The sequence below is a fragment of the Plecotus auritus genome (assembly GCF_963455305.1).
Source record: "Plecotus auritus genome assembly, chromosome: 2".
Classification (NCBI taxonomy): Eukaryota; Metazoa; Chordata; class Mammalia; order Chiroptera; family Vespertilionidae; genus Plecotus; species Plecotus auritus.
This window is the reverse complement of record NC_137771.1, coordinates 122,036,644-122,056,051: the sequence shown is the minus strand read 5'-3', so window position 1 is coordinate 122,056,051 and position 19,408 is coordinate 122,036,644. Positions and strand designations below refer to the sequence as shown.

The window sequence follows — 19,408 nt, the reverse complement described above, 5'->3', positions numbered from 1 at the left end:
ATTTGTTGGTGTGTTTTTTTTAGTAGATATGATCAAGCTGCTTCTACTATACAGCCACAATTTCTTCCTTAAAATAATGTAGTCCTTGTGTATTAAGAAACTCATGAGGACTTAGGTTACTCCACATCTCTTCTATTCTTAAGACCTTTTCTTTTTGAAATAATAAGCCTATTTAATGCTATGTATTTGGCACAGTCTTTGTCCAGAGCTTCAATTTGGAAAGTTTAATACATTATGTTTTAAAAATACAGCACAATGGAACAACAGGGAGCTGCCTCTTCGGAATTGCCAAGCACATCACCTACATCAATAGCTGCCATCTCATCGAGATCGGTGATTCACAAACCATTCACTCAGTCTCGAATACCTCCAGACTTGCCCATGCATCCAGCACCAAGGCACATAACAGAAGAAGAACTTTCTGTGCTGGAAAGCTGTTTACATCGCTGGAGGACAGAAATAGAAAATGATACCAGAGGTAAGAAGCTTCTCGTAGTGTACTTACTATTGCCTCAGATGGGTCTATATAAAGACAAATGGAAAACAGAAATCACTCTGGATTTCTTGTGTAAATATTATAAAGTATTTTTTTCTGGAAAGGGTTTTCTAAAAGATAAACTAGTCTGGCTTTCCATTTTTATGATATTAACTAGAGGCCTGGTGCATGAATTCGTGCACAGGTGGGGGCCGGGATATGATCGGCCCTTTGGGCAGGCAGTGGGACACCCTGGGCAGCCTGGGATCTGGATCCATCCCATTGACGTTCACGCTGGTTGTTGGGAGCCACCTGGCGACTGCTTTTATATCTTTTCTTCCTTGCGGAGCGTCTAGGGAGGGGAAGCAGCCGCAGTGCCCGAGGCTGACTTCCAGGAGGCTGGCGGTGCTGTCGGGATGGTGCCATTGGCACTGGTCCTTTGGTGCCTGGCCCGTTCTCTGGAGATTGGACCTTCAGGACTACTGAGGGAGTGAGTGGCTGCCGCCAGGCTGGTGGGCTGCCAGATCAGTCAGTCAGCTGAGTGGTGCTCCTGCTGTTGAAGTGTACTGACCACAAGGGGGCACTCCTGCATTGAGCGTCAGCCCGCTGGTGGTCAGTGCGTGTCATAGCAACTGGTCAACCAGTCATCCCGATTGTTCTGGTCTTTCAGTCGCTTCGGCTTTTATTTTATTTTATTTTTCTCATTTATTTTTATTTTTTTAATAAATCTTCATTGTTCAGATTATTACAATTGTTTCTCCTTTTCCCCCCCATAGCTCCCTTCCACCTGGTTCCCACCCCACCCTCTGCCCTTACCTCCCCCCCACTGTCCTCATCCATAGGTGTACGATTTTTGTCCAGTCTCTTCCTGCATCCCCCATACCCTTTCCCCCTGAGAATTATCAGTCCATTCCCTTTCTGTGCCCCTGATTCTATTATATTCACCAGTTTATTCTGTTCCTCAGCTTTTTAATTCACTTGATTTTTAGGTTCACTTGTTGATAGATATGTATTTGTTCATGATTTTTATCTTTACTTTTTTCTTCTTTCTCTTCTGAAAGAATACCTTTCAGCATTTCATATAATACTGGTTTGGTGGTAATGAACTCCTTTAGCTTTTTCTTATCTGTGAAACTCTATCTGACCTTCCATTCTGAATGATAACTTTGCTGGGTAGAGTAATCTTGGTTGTAGGTTCTTGCTATTCATCACTTTGATCTTGCCACTCCCTTCTGGCCTGCATAGTTTCTGTTAAGAAATCAGCTGACAATCGTATGGGTGCTCCCTTGTAAGTAATTAACTGTTTTTCTCTTGCTGCTTTTAATATTCTCTCTTTGTCTTTTGCTCTTGGCATTTTAATTATGATGTGTCTTGGTGTGGTTCTCTTTGGATTCCTTTTGTTTGAGGTTCTGTGCGCTTCCTGGACTTGTAGGTCTATTTTTTTCACCAGGTGGGGGAAGTTTTCAGTCATTATTTCTTCAAATAGGTTTTCAGTATCTTGCTCTCTCTCTTCTTCTGGCACCCCCATAATTCTGATGTTGGTACGCTTGAAGTTGCCCCAGAGATTTCTTACACTATCTTCAAATTTTTGGATTCTTTTTTCTTTTTGCTTTTCCGGTTGAGTGTTTTTTGCTTCTTTGTATTTCAAATCTTTGACTTGATTCTTGTGTTCCTCTAGTCTGCTGTTGGGTCTCTGTATATTTTTTATTTCAGTCAGTGTATGTTTAATTTCTAGTTGGTCCTTTTTCATATCTTCGAGGGTCTCGCTAAATTTATTGGCCTTTTCTAGGATATTCTTGAACAACCTTATAACCGTGGTTTTGAATTCTATATCCAGTTGTTTGTTTTCCTCCATTTCTTTCGTTTGTGATCTCTTTCTTTGTCTTCGCATTTTCGTTGCTTCCCTGAGTTGGTAGGGTAGCTTTGTGTGCTAGGTTTGCTATATGGCCCAGTGGGTCAGCCTCCCCAGTTAACCTGAGTTGGATACTCTTGGTGCACCCCTTTGTGGACTGTGCGTACAGCCTTGTTGTAGTTAAGTCTTGATTGTTGTTGGTATCACTGGGAGGAATTGACCTCCAGGCCAGTTGGCTGTGAGGATCAGCTGTGTCTACGCTGGGAGAAGTTCGGTGCTGGAGACAGCCTTATAGGATCAGACTTGCAAAATTGTAAAAGCCTCTGTGCTCAGCTCGGATGGGGCGGAGTCTCTGGGAGGAGCAGACAGTCTTGGCTTCCAGTCAGCCCTGCCCTTGCGCGCACGCCACCAGACCTCTGCCTTCCGCGGCTCCCCTGAGTGTCCGCCTGACAGTCCAGATTTTCCTCATAAGTGGGTGGCTTGCCCAGAACTGGGGTTCAGTGCAGTCAGGAGCTTCCAACTCCCTTCCTCTAGGGAAAGCCTGCAGCAACCTCCGCATTCAGTCTTCTCTGTGAGCACTCCTGCGCGCGCGCGCCTCCAGACCCCTGCCTGCCGCGGCTCCCCAGAGTCTCCGAGTCTCCGTGTGCCTTTCTCTCTACCTGACAGTCCAGACTCCCCCTATATGAGCCTGGGTCCACGGGGTTTCGCCCGGAACTGGGGTTCAGTGCAGTTGGAACTGGGGTTCAGTGCAGTTGGGGGCTTCCTTCCTCCTCCTGACAGAGAAAGTCAGCCAGGCACTCAGCTGCCCTTTCTCTCTGCACGCGTGTCTCTGTAACTCAGCCCTTTGCCGCTCCTCTGATTCTCCGTGACCTTTTCTCTTTCCTTCTAGTTGTAGAATTTCCACTCAGCCAGCTTTTCTGTGGTTCTGGATGATGTCCGTTCTGTCTTTTAGTTGTAGTTTTGAAATTGTGCGAGGCAGCAGTTTAGGTGTTTACCTATGCCGCCATCTTGGTTTCTTTCGGCTTTTATATATATAGACAGATATCAGATTCAGAGAAATGGAAGAATTTTTTCTGGATTACTTCGCTGATTAATGACATGGCAGATGGTCTCATTTTCTAATTTAGTGCTCTAAATTCATATCAAGCTGGTATTCTCAGCTTCTCCATTGGAGAAACACCATACAGCATCATATTTGTACTTATAAGTTGTGTGCTGTCCCTGATGTTTACACAATGAAGTTCAAGTGATAAAAATTTTCTTTAGACTTAAGCATTAGAAATGTGAATTTTAATTTTCAATCTGCTCTAATGAGATTTCCACATATGATATGTAATCAGTGCCACCCTGAAATGAGTTTTAACTGGAATGTAGCAAAATAAAAACAGTGCTCTGAAGGGAGGGCGGGAGTTGGTGTTTAGTTGCCATCTGTCCTTTCTTGGAAGGAACTCTACTATTGTTAAAATGCCCCCCCCCCCCTTTTTTTTGACTAAAGTGACATAATTTTATGATAGATTTATTTTGAGTTTTCTTACATATTACTCTATTACTGTCCCCCAATTTTTAAAATTAAAGAGTTAAATTGAAAAATAACTAGTTTTATGTCAAAAGGTTGGAACTATATTAAACAATATCGATTATTAGATTTTATGTGCCCAACTTGACACTTTAAAGACAATATATAAAGAAAGAGCAGTCCTAATTTAATACTTAATAGGATATGATGGTGACAGCATTAGTAACTATAAAATTTCTCTTAGTTTTTTTCATATATGAAGGTATTTTTTACATTTAAATTTATTAAATTTATTAATACACATTAATTAAACACGTAGCTTTTCCTGAACACTGTGCTAAGAGTTTGGGATAATTTTCTACTGGACCTGACAGATTGTGTTTGTTTTATTTTTATGTATTTATCTTTTATTTATTTTTTATTTTTCTCCATCACCATTTATCTCTTCTATGCCCTCTTTCATCTCCTCCCAACCTCCCTTCCACCCCCACAATCAAGACACTGTTGTCTGTGTTCAGGAGTTCTCTCTCTCTCTCTCTCTCTCTCTCTCTCTTTCTCTCTTTGCTTAATCCCTCCACTTTTTAGTCTGTGGTAGTCTAATAGTTGAAAATGGTTTTTCGGTTTCTTAAATTTCCTTAATTATGACTGAAATTTTATTTTTCTGTAAATTTCTTGTTTGTGACATCTGCCCATTTTTATATTGAACCACTTGCCCATCTCTTATTGCTTAATAGAAACTAGCATTATGGGTATCAACCTATTTCCCAAAGTGTATGCTGCAGATATTCTTTTCCTTGTTTGTCTTTGTTATTTGACTTCTTTTATGTTGGATTTGCTTTGTTTTTATAATGTAGATTTTTTTTTTTTTTTTTTTTAGTTTTTCATTTTTAAAAAAAAAATTTTATTGATTAAGGTATTACATATGTGTCTTTATCCCCCTATAGCCCCCCACCCCACTCCCATTCATGCCCTCACCCCCCTGGTGTCTATATCCATTTGTTACGCTTATATGCAGGCATACAAGTCTTTTGGTAGACCTCTCCCCCTTCCCCCCATCCTCCCCTACCTTCCCTCTGAGGTTACAGCATCTGATCGATGCTTCTCTGTCTCTGGATCTGTTTTTGTTCATCAGTTTATGTTTTTCATTATAATCTGCAAATGAGTGAGATCATATGATATTTATCTTTCTTTGACTGACTTATTTCACTTAGCATAATGCTCTCCAGCTCCATCCGTGCTTTTGCGAATGGTAGGAGTTCCTTTTTACAGCAGAGTAGTATTCCATTGTGTAGATGTACCACAGTTTTCTAATCCACTCATCTGCTGATGGGCACTTAGGCTATTTTCAAATCTTAGTTATTGTAAATTGTGCTGCTATGAACATAGGGGTGTATATATCCTTTCTGATTGGTGTTTCTAGTTTCTTGGGGTATATTCCTAGAAGTGGGATCACTGGGTAAATGGGAGTTCCATTTTTAGTTTTTTGAGGAAACTCCATACTGTTCTCCACAGTGGCTGCACCAGTCTGCATTCCCACCAGCAGTGCAGGAGGGTTCCTTTTTCTCTGCATCCACGCCAGCACTTGTCATTTGGTGATTTGTTGATGACAGCCATTCTGACAGGTGTGAGATGGTACCTCATTGTCATTTTGATTTGCATCTCTGGGATGATTAGAGACTTTGAACATGTATTCCTTAGCCTTCCTTATGTCCACTTTAGAAAAGTATCTATAAAGGTCCGTTGCCCATTTTTTGATTGGGTTGTTTATCTTCCTTTTGTTAAGTTGTATGAGTTCCCTGTAAATTTTGGATATTGAACCCTTATCGGAGATAACCTTGGCAACTTTCTCCCATGCAGTGGGCTTTCTTGTTTTTTTGTTTGTTTGTTTGTTTGTTTGTTTGTTTTTTATGGTTTCTATTGCTGTGCAGAAGCTTTTATTTTGATACAGTCCCATTTGTTTATTTTCTCTTTATTTTCCATTGCCCTAAGAGCTGTATCGGTGAAGATATTGCTTCGGCATATGTCTGAGATTATGCTGCCTGTGGCTTCTTCTAAGATTTGTATGATTTCCCGCCTTACGTTTAAGTTCCTTATCCATTTTGAGTTTATTTTTGTATATGGTGTAAGTTGGTGGTCTAGTTTCATTTTTTTGCATGTATCTGTTCAATTTTCCCAACACCATTTATTGAAGAGACTGTCTTGACTCCATTGTATGTTCTTGCCTCCTTTGTCAAATATTAATTGAGCATAGAGTCTGGGTCGATTTCTGGGTTCTCCAATCTATTCCATTGATCTATATGTCTGTTCTTATGCCAGTACTATGCAGTTTTGAGAATAGTGGCTTTGTAGTACAGCTTGATATCTGGTATTGAGATCCCTCCTATGTTCTTCTTTCTCAGGAGTGCTGTAGCTTTTCAGGGTCTTTTTTCATTCCAAATGAATTTTTGTAGAGTTCATTTTAGGTCTGTGAAATATGCTGTTGGTATTTTAATGGGGAGTGCATTGAATCTGTAGATTGCTTTGGGTAGTATGGACATTTTAATGATGTTGATTCTACCAATCCATGAACACAGTATGCTCTTCCATCTATTTATGTCTTCCTCTATCTCTTTTTTTCAATTTCCTGTAGTTTTCTGAGTAGAGGTCTTTTACCTCCTTAGTTAAGTTTATTCCTAGGTATTTTAATTTTTTTGGTGCAATGGTAAATGGGATTGTTTCTTTAATCTCTCTTTCTGTAAATTCACTATTAGTATATTAAAATGCCATAGATTTTTTTGGCATTAATTTTGTATCCTGGTATATTGCCACATTCATTTATTAAGTCTAGTAATTTTTGAACCAGTCTTTAGGGTTTTCTATGTACAGTATCATGTCATCTGCAAATAAGCACAGTTTTACTTCTTCTTTTCCAATTTGGATGCCATATATTTCCTCTTCTTGTCTGATTGCTGTGGCTAGCACTTCCAGTACTGTGTTGAACCGGAATGGTGAAAGCGGGCATCCCTGTCTTGTTCCTGTGCTTAGGGGAAATGGTTTTAGTTTTTGCCCATTGAGTATGATGTTGGCTGTAGGTTTGATTTATAAGGCTTTATTATGTTGAGGTATGATCCCTCTATTCCCACTTTGCTGAGTGTTTTTATCAGAAAAGGCTGTTGGACTTTGTAAAATGCCTTTTCTGCATCAATTGATACGATTACGTGATTTTTGTCTCTCAATTTGTTTATGTGATGTATCATGATTATTGATTTGTGGATATTGTACCAGCCTTGCATTCCTGGAATAAATCCCACTTGGTCATGATGTATGATCTTTCTAATGTAATGCTGCATCTGGTTTGCTAAAATTCTGTTTTAGATTTTAGCATCTATGTTCATCAGGGATATTGTCCTGTAATTCTCTTTCTTTGTGGTGTCTTTATCTGGTTTTGGGATTAGGGTAATCATGGCTTCATAGAAAGAGTTTGGAAGTGTGCCTTCCTCTTGAATTTTTTGTAATAGTTTGAGAAGTACTGGTTTTAGTTCTTCTTTGAATGTTCGGTAAAACTCCCCTGTGAAGCCATCTGGTCCAGGGCTTTTGTTGGCTGGAAGCTTTTATTACTGTTTCAATTTCATCAGTACTTACCAGCCTATTCAGGATTTTTTAATCTTCCTGATTGAGTTTTGGAAGCTTGTATTTTTCTAGGAATGTGTCCATTTCATGGAGGTTTTCCAGTTTGTTCAAGTAGAGTTGTTCGTAGTATTTTTTTTTTTTTTTTACAATCCTTTTTATATTTCTGGAGTCAGTTGTTACTTCACCTCTTTCATTTCTGATTTTGTTTACTTTGGTACTCTCTCTTTGCTTCTTGGTGAGCCTGGCTAGAGGTTATTCAATCTTGTTTATACTTTCAAAGAACAAGTTCTTGGTTTCATTGATCTTTTGTATTGTTTTGGGGGTTTTTTTTGTCTCTTGTGTCGTTTATTTCTGCTCTTTATTATCTCCTTCCTTCTGGTTACTGTGGGCTTTTCTTGTTGCTCTCTTTCTAATTCTTTAAGTTGCAAATTTAGATAACTTATTACCATTTTTTCTTATTTTTTTGAGGTAGGCCTATAGGGCTATGAACTTCACTCTCAGGACTGCTTTCACTGTGTCCCATAGATTTTGGATTGTTGTGTTTTCATTGTCGTTTGTTTCCAGGATGCTTTTTATTTCTTTTTTGATCTCGTTGGTAACCTAGTTATTGTTTAATAGCATGCTATTTAGCCTCCAAGTGTTCGGTTTTTTAAATTGTAGTTTATTTCTAGTTTTATTTCTTTATGATCTGAGAAGATGCTTGTTATTATTTCTATCCTCTTGAATTTCAAGAGACTTTGCCTGTGTCCTAACATGTAGTCTATCTTTGAAAATGTCCCATGTCCACTTGAGAAGAATGTATATTCTGTAGCTTTGGGGTGAAATGTTCCGAAGATGTCAAGTCCATCTGATCTATTGAGTCATTTAGGGTTGCTGTTTCTTTGGTGATTTTTCGTTTAGAGGATTTGTCCATTGGTGTCAGTGCAGTATTAAAGTCTCCTACTATGATTATATTGCTGTCAATCTCTTCCTGGATATCTTCCAGAAGTTGTTTTATGTATTTGGGTGCTCCTGTATTAGGTGTATATATGTTTACCAGAATTATATCCTCTTGTTGAATTACTCCCTTTAGTATTATGAAGTGGCCTTCCTTATTTCTTGTTATGGCCTTTACTTTGAGGTCTATTTTGTCAGATATAAGTATTGCAACCCCAGCTTTTATCTCATTTCCATTTGCCTGAAAAAATTTTTTCCATCCTTTCACTACCAGTCTGTGTGAATCCTTTGTTCTGACAAAGGATTGAGTTTTGGAAGCTTGCAGACAGCAAATATATGGGTCGTTTTCTTATCCATTCAGCTACCCTATGTCTTTTGATTGGAGCATTTAATCCATTTATGTGTAATGTTATTATTGATAAGTACTTGATAGTCATCATTTTTATTCTTAATGTTTGTGTTCCTTCTTGCCTTTCTGTTTCTTCTTTTTATAGCAGTCCCTTTAGTATTTCTTGCATTGCTGGCTTGGTAGTGATAAACTCTCTTAGCCCCTTTTTGTCTGTGAAGCTCCTGATTCCACCTTCAATTTTCAATGATAGCCTTGCTGTGTATAGTATTCTTGTATTCAGTCCCTTGCTTTGCATCACTTTGTATATTTCATTCCATTCCCTTCTGACCTGGTGTGTTTCTGTTGAGAAATAAGTTGATATTCCAATGGGAGATCCCTTGTAGTTAACTTTCTGTCTCTCTCTGGCAGCCTTTAAGATTTTTACTTTGTCGTTGATGTTTGCCAGTTTAATTATGATGTGTCTTGGTGTTGGTCTTTTTGGGTTCATCTTGTTTGGGGCTCTGTGTGCTTCTTGGACTTGCATGGTTTTTTTCTTGCCAATATCAGGGAAGTTTTCTGTTATTATTTCTTCAAACAGGTTTTCTATTCCTTGTTCAGTTTCCTCTCCTGGGACCCCTATTTTGCAGATGTTGTTTTGTTTTGTGTTGTCCCAAAGCTCCCTTTGGCTCTCCTCTTGCTTTTTAAGTTTTCTTTCCAGTTGTTGCTGTGTTTGTGTGTTTTTTCTACCTTGTCTTCTAATTCGTTGATGTGGTCCTCAGCCTCTTCTAGTCTACTGTTTATGCCTTCCATTGTGTTCTTTATTGCAGCTATGTCATTCATTTCCTCTTGTTTCCTTTTCATGTTGGTGACATTCTCATTCAGCTCCTTATAGTTCTCATTCAGTTGTGTGTATTTGTCATTCAGCTGTTTGAGCATCCTTATAACCATGAATGTTAGTTTCTTATTCATGGATGAATTCTCGTCTCGGGTTGGCAATGTGACTCACCCCCAGCTTCGTTGTGCCAGCTGTTTTGGATGTGATTGTGGTTCCGGCTCTTGTGGAAAAGGTTGTCTGGAGTCTCACTGGTACGTGCTCACTGTGGGTTCCCAGAGTCCACGGCCTGGGAGGAAGGAGTCTCGGGGCCTGAAGTTCAGGTACTGTAGCTTTGGCCAGTGTGGTGTGACTCTGGATTACCATCACTCTGCAAGTCACTACGAGGGGCCCGGACCCCATGACAGTGGGGGGTGGGTTTCTCGTAGTCTGTGGTTGAGGCAGTGGGCATTTCCCTCTCTGAATCATGAAGGGGTTTAGGATCCAGCAGCTGGGGATGTGGGAATCTCAGGGTCTGTGGTTGAAACAATGTCTAGGCAAGTCCTCAGTAACTCACCAGGCTGTCCAGAGGTAAGTAGCCAGGAAAGGGATGTTGTGAATCCTACTGAGGGAGCCGTGCATCTTTGGTTTGAGAGGCACATGTCCAATGGCAGCACACAGAGGTGCCCAGGAGCCATCTGCAAGGGGTGTGTGCTTGTGGGGCCCACACACTGATCAGAGCAATTGTGGCATGCCACCGGCCATGTGGAGGGAGAAGTCCCAGTTTCTGCTTCGGGGGATGTGCGCACTTAGTTGGATATGCATGTCCAATGGCTGCTTACAGAGGTGCCCTGCAGCCGTCTGCTGGGGCATTTGGCTTAGGGGTCCCTTGTGCCGTGGCAGCACTACTGTAGGGATTGGATGCCAGCGACCGGGGTTGTGCCTTGCGGCGGTTCAGAGAAGCACCCAGGGGCCTCCTGACAGGTCAGCGGGCACAGGGGGCTTGCGCACTGGATTGGTGCAATGCAGTGACCGGAGGTTGACAGCTGAGGAGGGGGAAGTCCCAAGTTTCTGCTGCAGGGCCTTGAGCCCTTGGTTGGATATGATTGCACCTAGTGGCAGCTCACAGAGGCACCCAGGAGTCACCTGCTGGAGCGGTGTCCTCAGGGGGCCTGCATGCTGAAACCACACAACCCGGTGTCTGTAGGTAGAGAGCTGGGAAGTAGCAAGTACAAATTTCTATTTCCGGGGCTGTGCACCCTTGTTTGAATACAAGCATGCCCAGCTGGGGCTCAAGGAGGCACCCAGGAGCCACTTATAGGGGGAGCAGGCTCAATAGGCCTGAATATTGGAAAGGCGCAGCTGTGATATCCAAAGGTCAGCAGCCGGGGAGGGCAGTGTCCCAATTTTTGTTGCCTTGCGCCCTTGGTTGCAATCGCGCATGCCCACCGGGGGCTCACAGAGGCACCCAAGAGTCGTCTGTCGGGGTGGTGGGGCTCAGGAGGCCTGAGCTTCGGAAAGGCATGACTATGGTGTCCAGAGGTTGGCAGCTGTGGAGTGGGAAGACTCAGTTTTTGCTGCCAGGGCCTTGTGCCCTTGGTTGGATTCACGCGCACCCAGTGGTGGCTTACAGAGGGTACACTGGGGCTGATTGCCAGGGCGGTGCACTCAGATGGGCCCTTGCGCTGAAGTCGCATGACTGAGGTGTCTGTGGGCAGGCAGCCGGGAGTGGGGGGAAGTCTGAATTTTCCTGCCGGGGGCCTTGTGCCTTTGGTTGGGCTCGTGTGTGCCCAGTGGAGGCACACTCAAGCACTCAGAGGGGTCCTGGCAAGCATTCAGAGGGGTCCTGGCAAGCACTCAGAGGGGTCCTGGCTCTGAATCCGCACAACACAGGTGTCTGTGGGCTGGTATCCAGGAAGTGGGAATTCAGAATTTCTATTGCAGGGCAGTGAGACCTTGTTTGGGTAGGAGCATGCCCAGTGGCAGGACCCAAAAGCGGCCTGTAGGGTGGTGGGCTCAGGAGGCCTGCACGCTTGAAAAGCGTGACTGTGGTGCTGGAAAAGCACGACTGTGGTGTCTGGAGGTCAGCTCCTGGGGAGGGGAAGTCGCACTTACTGCTGCGGAAGCGTGCACCTCTGGAGGTGGAGGTCCTAGGGTGTGCAGGTCTGCAGGTGGGAAAGCAGGATTTTGGTTGGAGTGGCTGCAGGGTCACGGGCAGTGTCCAAGGTCTGTCTGGGTGGTGGTGTTGATGGTGTAGAAGAGATTGCTCTCCCCTTCAAGATGGCGTGGGTTCCGTGCCCAAGCCCCGCAGCCTGGGGAGTGCCCACAGTGGTGGTAGGTGCTCCCTGTCCAGGAGAGCCTGGTCTGCCAGCCCCTGCTACTCCTGCAGGATTTTACTGTCCCTCACTCACTCACACACACACCACACACATCCACACACTCTCCTTTTACCCCCTCACTCACTCACACCCTCTCCCTCACCTCCGTCCTGCCCACCACCATCTTCAGAACCCCTATAATGTAGATTTTCTTAAGTTGGGGAGGGAATCGTATCTTTTCCTTTATGGTTACTTGATTTTCTATCAGGCTTAGGAAGACCTTTCCCCACTCTAAAGTGACTAATATTTTTTTGTAGTCTTTCATGGTTTGTTCCTGATTCCTTTCAACAGATTTATAGTATAGTGTGTTTATGCCATTATACTATAACTAACCATTTTCCTATTGACAGATATTAAGGTTGTCTTCAGTTTTTAACTTGTATGGACAATGTATCTGTGAACATCTGTCTCTGAATGACTTTGTGTAGCATAGATTTCTGCTGCTGGAAATAGAAATAATGAATAATGGGAGTCTCGGAACTTTATTTCCATTGGTAATTTTAGTGAATTTTTATTCAATTATGTGTTTATATAAGATATGTAGTGAAGGTATTTTATTTCATGCTAAAGTTTTTCTGTTTTACATAAATATGTAAGGGGGTTTAGCTTTAATTTTCATTGAAAACTTTTTTTATAGATATAAACAGTTTTATTGGTTCTGCACATTTTCTAAAAGAACCATATCTGTTTTGGTTTTTAATTATGAATTTATGCTGTATCTTTTATTAAGTCAAAGAGAATTATATTTTTATATAGACTCCAAATAATAATGTCTTTAAGAACTTTTTTAGGAAAATTTTTTTATTCTTCTAACATATTGGCAGGAAAATCTTTAATCTCTGTCTTATAGGTCTCAGTAGAAATACCCTTGAAGTTAATCATTAAATGACAACTTCTGCTCTTAGATTTGCAGGAAAGCATATCCAGAATCCATCGAACTATTGAACTAATGTACTCGGACAAATCTATGATCCAAGTAAGTTAAATTTTGAGCTAGTAAGCATTATGAAAATTATTTATATGTTTTATTTATATTAACCAAATTCTTCTTACATGTTTTGTTATAAAATTGCTGAACTTAAAGAAGCCATATTAATATTTACCCCATTCAGTTATATTCCCATACTGTATTCATTGCTTACTCTTTTTATTATTTTTAATAGTAAAATACATCAGAATTTTCCTTAATATTTAAAAATAAAATCATGAGAGAATCATAAGGTTATTTAAAGATATTAAGATTATGGGAGAAAGTATAGGACTTAATTACATTTTAAGTTCTGGTATATTATAGTAAGCCATTTTGGTAAACTGAGCCATCATTTTATAATTGTGAAGATTTAGACAAATCATGTGCTTTATATAAAAATATAAGTTCTTAATTCAAAAGAAATACGTGAAACAGATCAACAAATACATAAAATACATTTTCAAAGTTTTGAAAATCATCCAATTTACACATGTCTGCTTTCCATATATTTAGCTTATCTTCCCCTTCTTTTATTATTTCGTACTTTAATATTTTTCACACTTTTAATCTCAGCCAATTTTCTTTTATTAGGAAATATGCTCCTATGTTTCCTCCAGTCACATAGTTTGTGTGTTTCATGGAATGTGGTACAGTAAAGAGACTGCTTGACTGCTGTTTAACTCTTCTGTTTTCATATTTAGGTTCCTTATCGCTTACATGCTGTTTTAGTTCATGAAGGCCAAGCTAATGCTGGGCACTACTGGGCATACATTTTTGATCATCATGAAAACAGGTGGATGAAATACAATGATATTGCTGTGACAAGATCATCATGGGAAGAGCTAGTGAGAGACTCTTTTGGTGGTTATAGAAATGCCAGTGCATACTGTTTAATGTACATAAATGATAAGGCACAATTCTTAATACAAGGTAAGAATAAAAAATATATATGGTACTGTATATTTTTAAATAAGTTGTCCTTTTATGTGACTCTAGTCTCTGATGTGATTAGTTACATAAAATTCACGCAGGGAATGATGGATATGATTAGAAAATGCTATTTGATTATTGTGAGTAAACCCAAATCAAAATGTAATATGACCAGGGCTGAGAATTAGAATATATTTTGTATTCAAAGTTAACTATTTATTAACCATTATAGAATGTAAATATGACATGTTTCTCCTTGCTTAAAATTCTTTAATGACTACAACACACATTGACTCGTATTTAGGTTCCTCACTCTGACATAATCTGACCTCTGATTGTCTCTCCAGCCTCATTTATGACCATTGTCTATCCATTTCAAACTGATATTGAACTTCTTGCTGTATTCTGCTCTCACCACATCATTTTATTCACACATTTATATCTGTATGTTCTTATGGGTTTTTTAATTTTTTGCCAGCAATGTTCTTATTTCTTGCTTTTTTTGCCTAATTCCTGCTCGTCTGTCAACGTTCATTCAAGTGTCATTTGCTCTGCAGTTTTTATTGTCTGCCAGAAAGTAACCTTCCTTGTTATTCTCAGAGATCCCTCTGTCAGGCGCTTACTATGTGTTGCAGTTATATGTTGACTTGTCTTTCCCACTTCACTCTAATCTGCTCAAAGCCAGGGACCATGTCATACTATGTCTTTTTGTTTTTGATATTCTAACATAGGGTTTGCATATAGAAATCACTTAATAAAGGTTTGTCGAAACTGATAAAATCAACCTTCCTTTAATTATTCAGCAAAACTAGCTAAGCAATCCACTTGTGACTGAAAAAAATTTAATTTGTGTTTGTGAAGTAGAAATTGAGTAACTTTTAAGTAATATTTACACAATCTTTTAAAAATCTTTCCATGTTAATTATTCTCCAAATTGCATACTATATAATAAAAGGCTAATATGCAAATCAACCAAATGGCAGAACAACCAGTCATTATGATGCACTCTGACCACCAGGAGGCAAATGCTCAATGCAGGAGCTGCCCCCTGGTGGTCAGTGCACTCCCACAAGGGAAGTGCTGCTCAGCCAGAAGCCCTTAGCCGGGCTCATGGCTGGTGAGCGCAGTGGTGGTGGCGGGAGCCTCTCCTGCCTCCATGGCAGCACCAAGGATGTCCGACTGCCGGCAGTCGGACGTCTCCCCGAGGGCTCCCAGATTGTGAGAGGGCACAGGCCAGGCTGAGAGATTCCCCCCACCCCCTTGCTCTGAATGCATGAATTTCATGCACCAGCCCTCTAGTTATAAATATATTGCTAATACTTACCTGCCTCTGATGAAAAAGAATTTTTGTTCTATTTTGAGCTTAATAAGGTTATGAGTTATTTCTTCTCATTTTGTGGTAAGTTTTACTTCATGAATAATCAGACATCTGGTATTTTCTTAAAATAGAAAAAGTAGTACTTATAAGTAGTCAAGTCATTTTGAGTAGCAATTTTGGCTTTATATTTTGTTGCATTTTTTACTCTTCAGATTAAAAATAAAAGGTGAGAACATTAACTATAATGGATTATCAAATATTTGAATCATTGATTTTCTGAGCATGTGTTTGAGTTTTAATTTCTAGGTAATATTTATTTACTAAGTGTAATAATTCATACTTTATATCTCATTTTAAATGCATTCTATTTTGAGATTGGTATTTTTCTTTTAATTCGTAATTTTATATTTGTTTTTGAAATATAATTTGCAGAGGAGTTTAATAAAGAAACTGGGCAGGCCCTTGTTGGAATAGAAACATTACCACCGGATTTAAGAGATTTTGTTGAGGAAGATAACCAACGATTTGAAAAAGAACTAGAAGAATGGGATGCACAACTTGCCCAGAAAGCTCTGCAGGAAAAACTTTTAGCATCTCAGAAATTGAGAGAGTCAGAGTCTTCTGGAACAACAGGTGAGTCCATTTTATTAAACCGTGCCTTATTATCAATATATTAATTATTGATATTTTATTATAAGATGCTTATTAAATAAAAAACAAATTTTAGTTATCTTAAAGTGTGAAGAAGCTGGTAAAAATGATCTGAAATTTCATCACTCAGAGATAACCATAGGCCACAATTTAGTTTACCCCTTTGCCAGACACCACTGTGTACATGTATAACTGACCCTTGAATAATACGGGTTTGGTGCCAACTGCCTGTAGAGTCAAAAATCTGCATTTAATAAAGCTATCAATGAAGTGAATTCGAATGATTTTATATTTGAGCAAAGTAACACTGTTCCATATATATTTTGAGCATACTCAAATATATAATTTTTTTCATTGTTCTTAGAATTAAAAATAAAAGTAGCCCAAACTAAATGTTTAATATATTCCAAGTAAAAATGTGTGTAGACCTATAAAACAGAGATAAATGTATAAAAGTATATATATTAAAATATATTGTAGTTATTAGCTGATGAAATCAATAAGATATTTAGAGTAAACACTATACAAAAATAAAGTATGTTGTAGCAAAATTGAAAATAGAATGTCTTCTGATTTTTAAAAGATTAATTTCATCATCATTGAATTGTGAGTATATTGTAGAGTAATATTTGCTACTGTAGGAAATGGGCTCTTGGGGATATGAGAAGAGATATGTTAAACATTTTTTTTTTCCACACATTTGGCTCTTTTTTTTTTTTTTTTTTTTAAATACATTTTATTGATTTTTTACAGAAAGGGAGAGGGATAGAGAGAAACATCGATGAGAGAGAAACATCGATCAGTTGCCTCCTGCACACTCCCCACTGGGGATGTGCCCGCAACCAAGGTACATGCCTTTGACCGGAATCGAACCTGGGACCCTTCATTCCGCAGGCCGACGCTCTAGCCACTGAGCCAAACCGGTTAGGGCATGGCTCTTTTTTTTATAACTCAGAATGGATCTTTTTGAATGACCTTTTTTTTTTTTGCAAGGTCTTTGTGTTTTGTTTTTAGTTGTTTAGGAAGCATCTTAGGTGTTTATTTAAAACTAGAGGCCTGGTGCACGAAATTCGTGCCCGGGGGAGGGGGGTGTCCCCCAGCCCAGCCTGCACCCTCTTCAATCTGGGACCCCTCGAGGGATGTCCGACTGCCCGTTTAGGCCCGATCCAGGTAGGATTGGGCCTAAATGGGCAGTCGGACATCCCTGGCTCCCAACTGCTCGCCCGCCTGCCTTCCTGATTGCCCCTAACCACTTCTGCCTACCAGCCTGATCACCCCCTAACCACTCCCCTGCCAGCCTGATTGATGTCTAACTGCTCCCCTGCCAGCCTGTTTGCCCCTAACTGCTCCCCTGCCAGCCTGTTTGGCCCATAACTGCCCTCCCCTGCAAGCCTGGTCACCCCTAACTGCCCTCCCCTGCAGGCCTGGTTACCCCTAACTTCCCTCTCCTGCAGACCTGGGTCGCCCACAACTGCCCTCCGCTTCAGGCCTGGTCACCCCCAACTGCTCTCCCCTGCAGGCCTGGTCCCCCCCAACTGCCCTCCCCTGCAGGCCTGGTTACCCCTAACTTCCCTCTCCTGCAGACCTGGGTTCCCCACAACTGCCCTCCGCTTCAGGCCTGGTCACCCCCAACTGCTCTCCCCTGCAGGCCTGGTCCCCCCCAACTGCTCTCCCCTGCAGGCCTGGGTCCCTCCCAACTGCCTGTCCCTGCAGGCCTGGTCGCCCCCAACTTCCCTCCTCTGCCAGCCGGGTCACCCCTAACTGCCCTTCCCTGCAGGCCTGGTCGCCCGAACTTCCCTCCTCTGCCGGCTTGGTCACCCCTAACTGCCCTCCCCTACAGGCTTGATCGCCCCCAACTGCCCTCCCCTACTGGCCTGATTGCCCACAACTGCCCTCCCTTGGAGACCTGGTCCCTCCCAAATGCCCTCCCTTGGAGACCTGGTTGATCCCAACTGCCCTCCCTTGCTGGCCATCTTGTGGTGGCCATCTTGTGTCCACATGGGGGGCAGGATCTTTGACCATATGGGGGCAGCCATTTTGTGTGTTGGGGTGATGGTCAATATGCATATTACTCTTTTATTAGATAGGATAGAGGCCTGGTACACGGGTGGGGGCCAGCTGGTTTGCCCTGAAGGGTGTCCTGGATCAGGGTGGGGGTTCCCTTGGGGCCTGTGGTGATTTGCAGGCCGGCCACGCCCCCTGGCGACCCAAGTGGAGGCCCTGGTATCTGGGGTTTATTTATCTTCTACAATTGAAACTTTGTAGCCTGGAGCAGAGCCAAGACTTCTGCTTGCTCCATGGCAGCAGCCATTTTTTGGGGATTTATGTGTCTTCTGTAATTGAAACTTTGTAGCCTTAAGCGGAGGCCTGGGCCAGCTAGGGCTGCAGAAGCTTGGCTTCCTCCATCACCTCAGGCAACCCTAGCCGCCTGCTTTTTCCAGCTCCGTGGCTGCCATTTCTGTTTGGTTTTATGTATCTTCTGTCATTGAAACTTTGTAGCCTTGAGTGGAGGCCTAGGCCGGCAAGGGCAGGCGGAAAGCTTGGCTTCCTCCATTGCAGGGGAAACCCAAGCCTCCCTCCTGCTCTCTGTGGCCATAGCCATCTTGGTTGGGTTTATTTGCATATTCTCTCCTGATTGACTGGTGGGCATGGCTTGTGGGCATGGCTTGTGGGTGTAGCGGAGTGATGGTTAATTTGCATATTACTCTTTTATTAGATAGGATCTTTTGCAGACACATCTCTAGGTGGGTTTTCGTAGTTTCATTTGAACTTTAGAAGGACTTATTCTTTCAATGGGAGATTCACAAGGACTCAACTATTCAATTTATATAGAAAGTTAACAAGTCTGAATAGTTGAGTCCTTGTGAATCTCCCATTGAAAGAATAAGTCCTTCTAAAGTTCAAATTTATATAGAAAGTTAACAAGTCTGAATAGTTGAGTCCTTGATCTTGATAGTAAGAGGCATTGATTTAGAATTTTTTAAAGACCAAAATAATGGTATTATACCAGCAAAGATACCAATGTCTTTATATATAGATGTAATACAGTATATCTGAATAGCACCATTGCCATTTGGTGAGCTTGGCCATTATTAACAGCAGGACTGCATTTTCTTTCCATACATCAGGTGTCACTGTGTAGAACAGGTGAGGTGCTGTGGTTTCTTACAGTGACTTTGTAGGAAATGAAATAGTTCAGCAGGTATCAAAGAGGCTTTTGAGCTCAAATCGCAGTATAGTAACTACATTGTATTTCTTTTCAATTTCAGCCAATTTCATCCCTTTGTGACTTCGTTCCTTGTTTTCTGTACATACCCTCACCAATCCACTGCCCTAAACTTCCCCCAAGATGTAGCTACTGTTTTATTCTTCCCTTAACTTTTACAGATTACGTTTGCATGTGGCTCTTCTCATTTCTAGTGGAATAATGGGGCTGCATAATTGGCATAACTGGTAGTGGTACTTAAACACTCAGATGAAGGTTATGCTCCAATTCTACTCTTGGCTCATCTATATATTATGGAACCAAAAATATTAAATTCTAGAGTCTTTTCCGCTTTTTCTGGTCCGTTTCTCACAAGACTCTAAATTTACAGAGTTAGCACAGTATATTTATACTAAGTCAAACTAATAC

General features: G+C 41.2%; 1 protein-coding gene across 16 annotated transcripts in view; it reads left to right on the top strand.

Annotated features, from left to right (window-relative positions):
* USP25 (ubiquitin specific peptidase 25) overlaps positions 1-19,408 on the top strand; it is a 189,339-nt gene that overhangs the window by 115,800 nt on the left and 54,131 nt on the right. For all 16 annotated transcript variants that reach the window (XR_013960013.1, XR_013960014.1, XR_013960015.1 and 13 more), the window contains 4 exons: positions 252-478; positions 12,811-12,881; positions 13,577-13,805; positions 15,556-15,756. Coding sequence is in view for 13 of the 16 variants with exons in the window: in XM_080657606.1 (XP_080513732.1) it covers positions 252-478; positions 12,811-12,881; positions 13,577-13,805; positions 15,556-15,756 (728 nt within the window). In the remaining 3 variants the exon portion in view is untranslated. The remainder of the gene's footprint in view (positions 1-251; positions 479-12,810; positions 12,882-13,576; positions 13,806-15,555; positions 15,757-19,408) is intronic.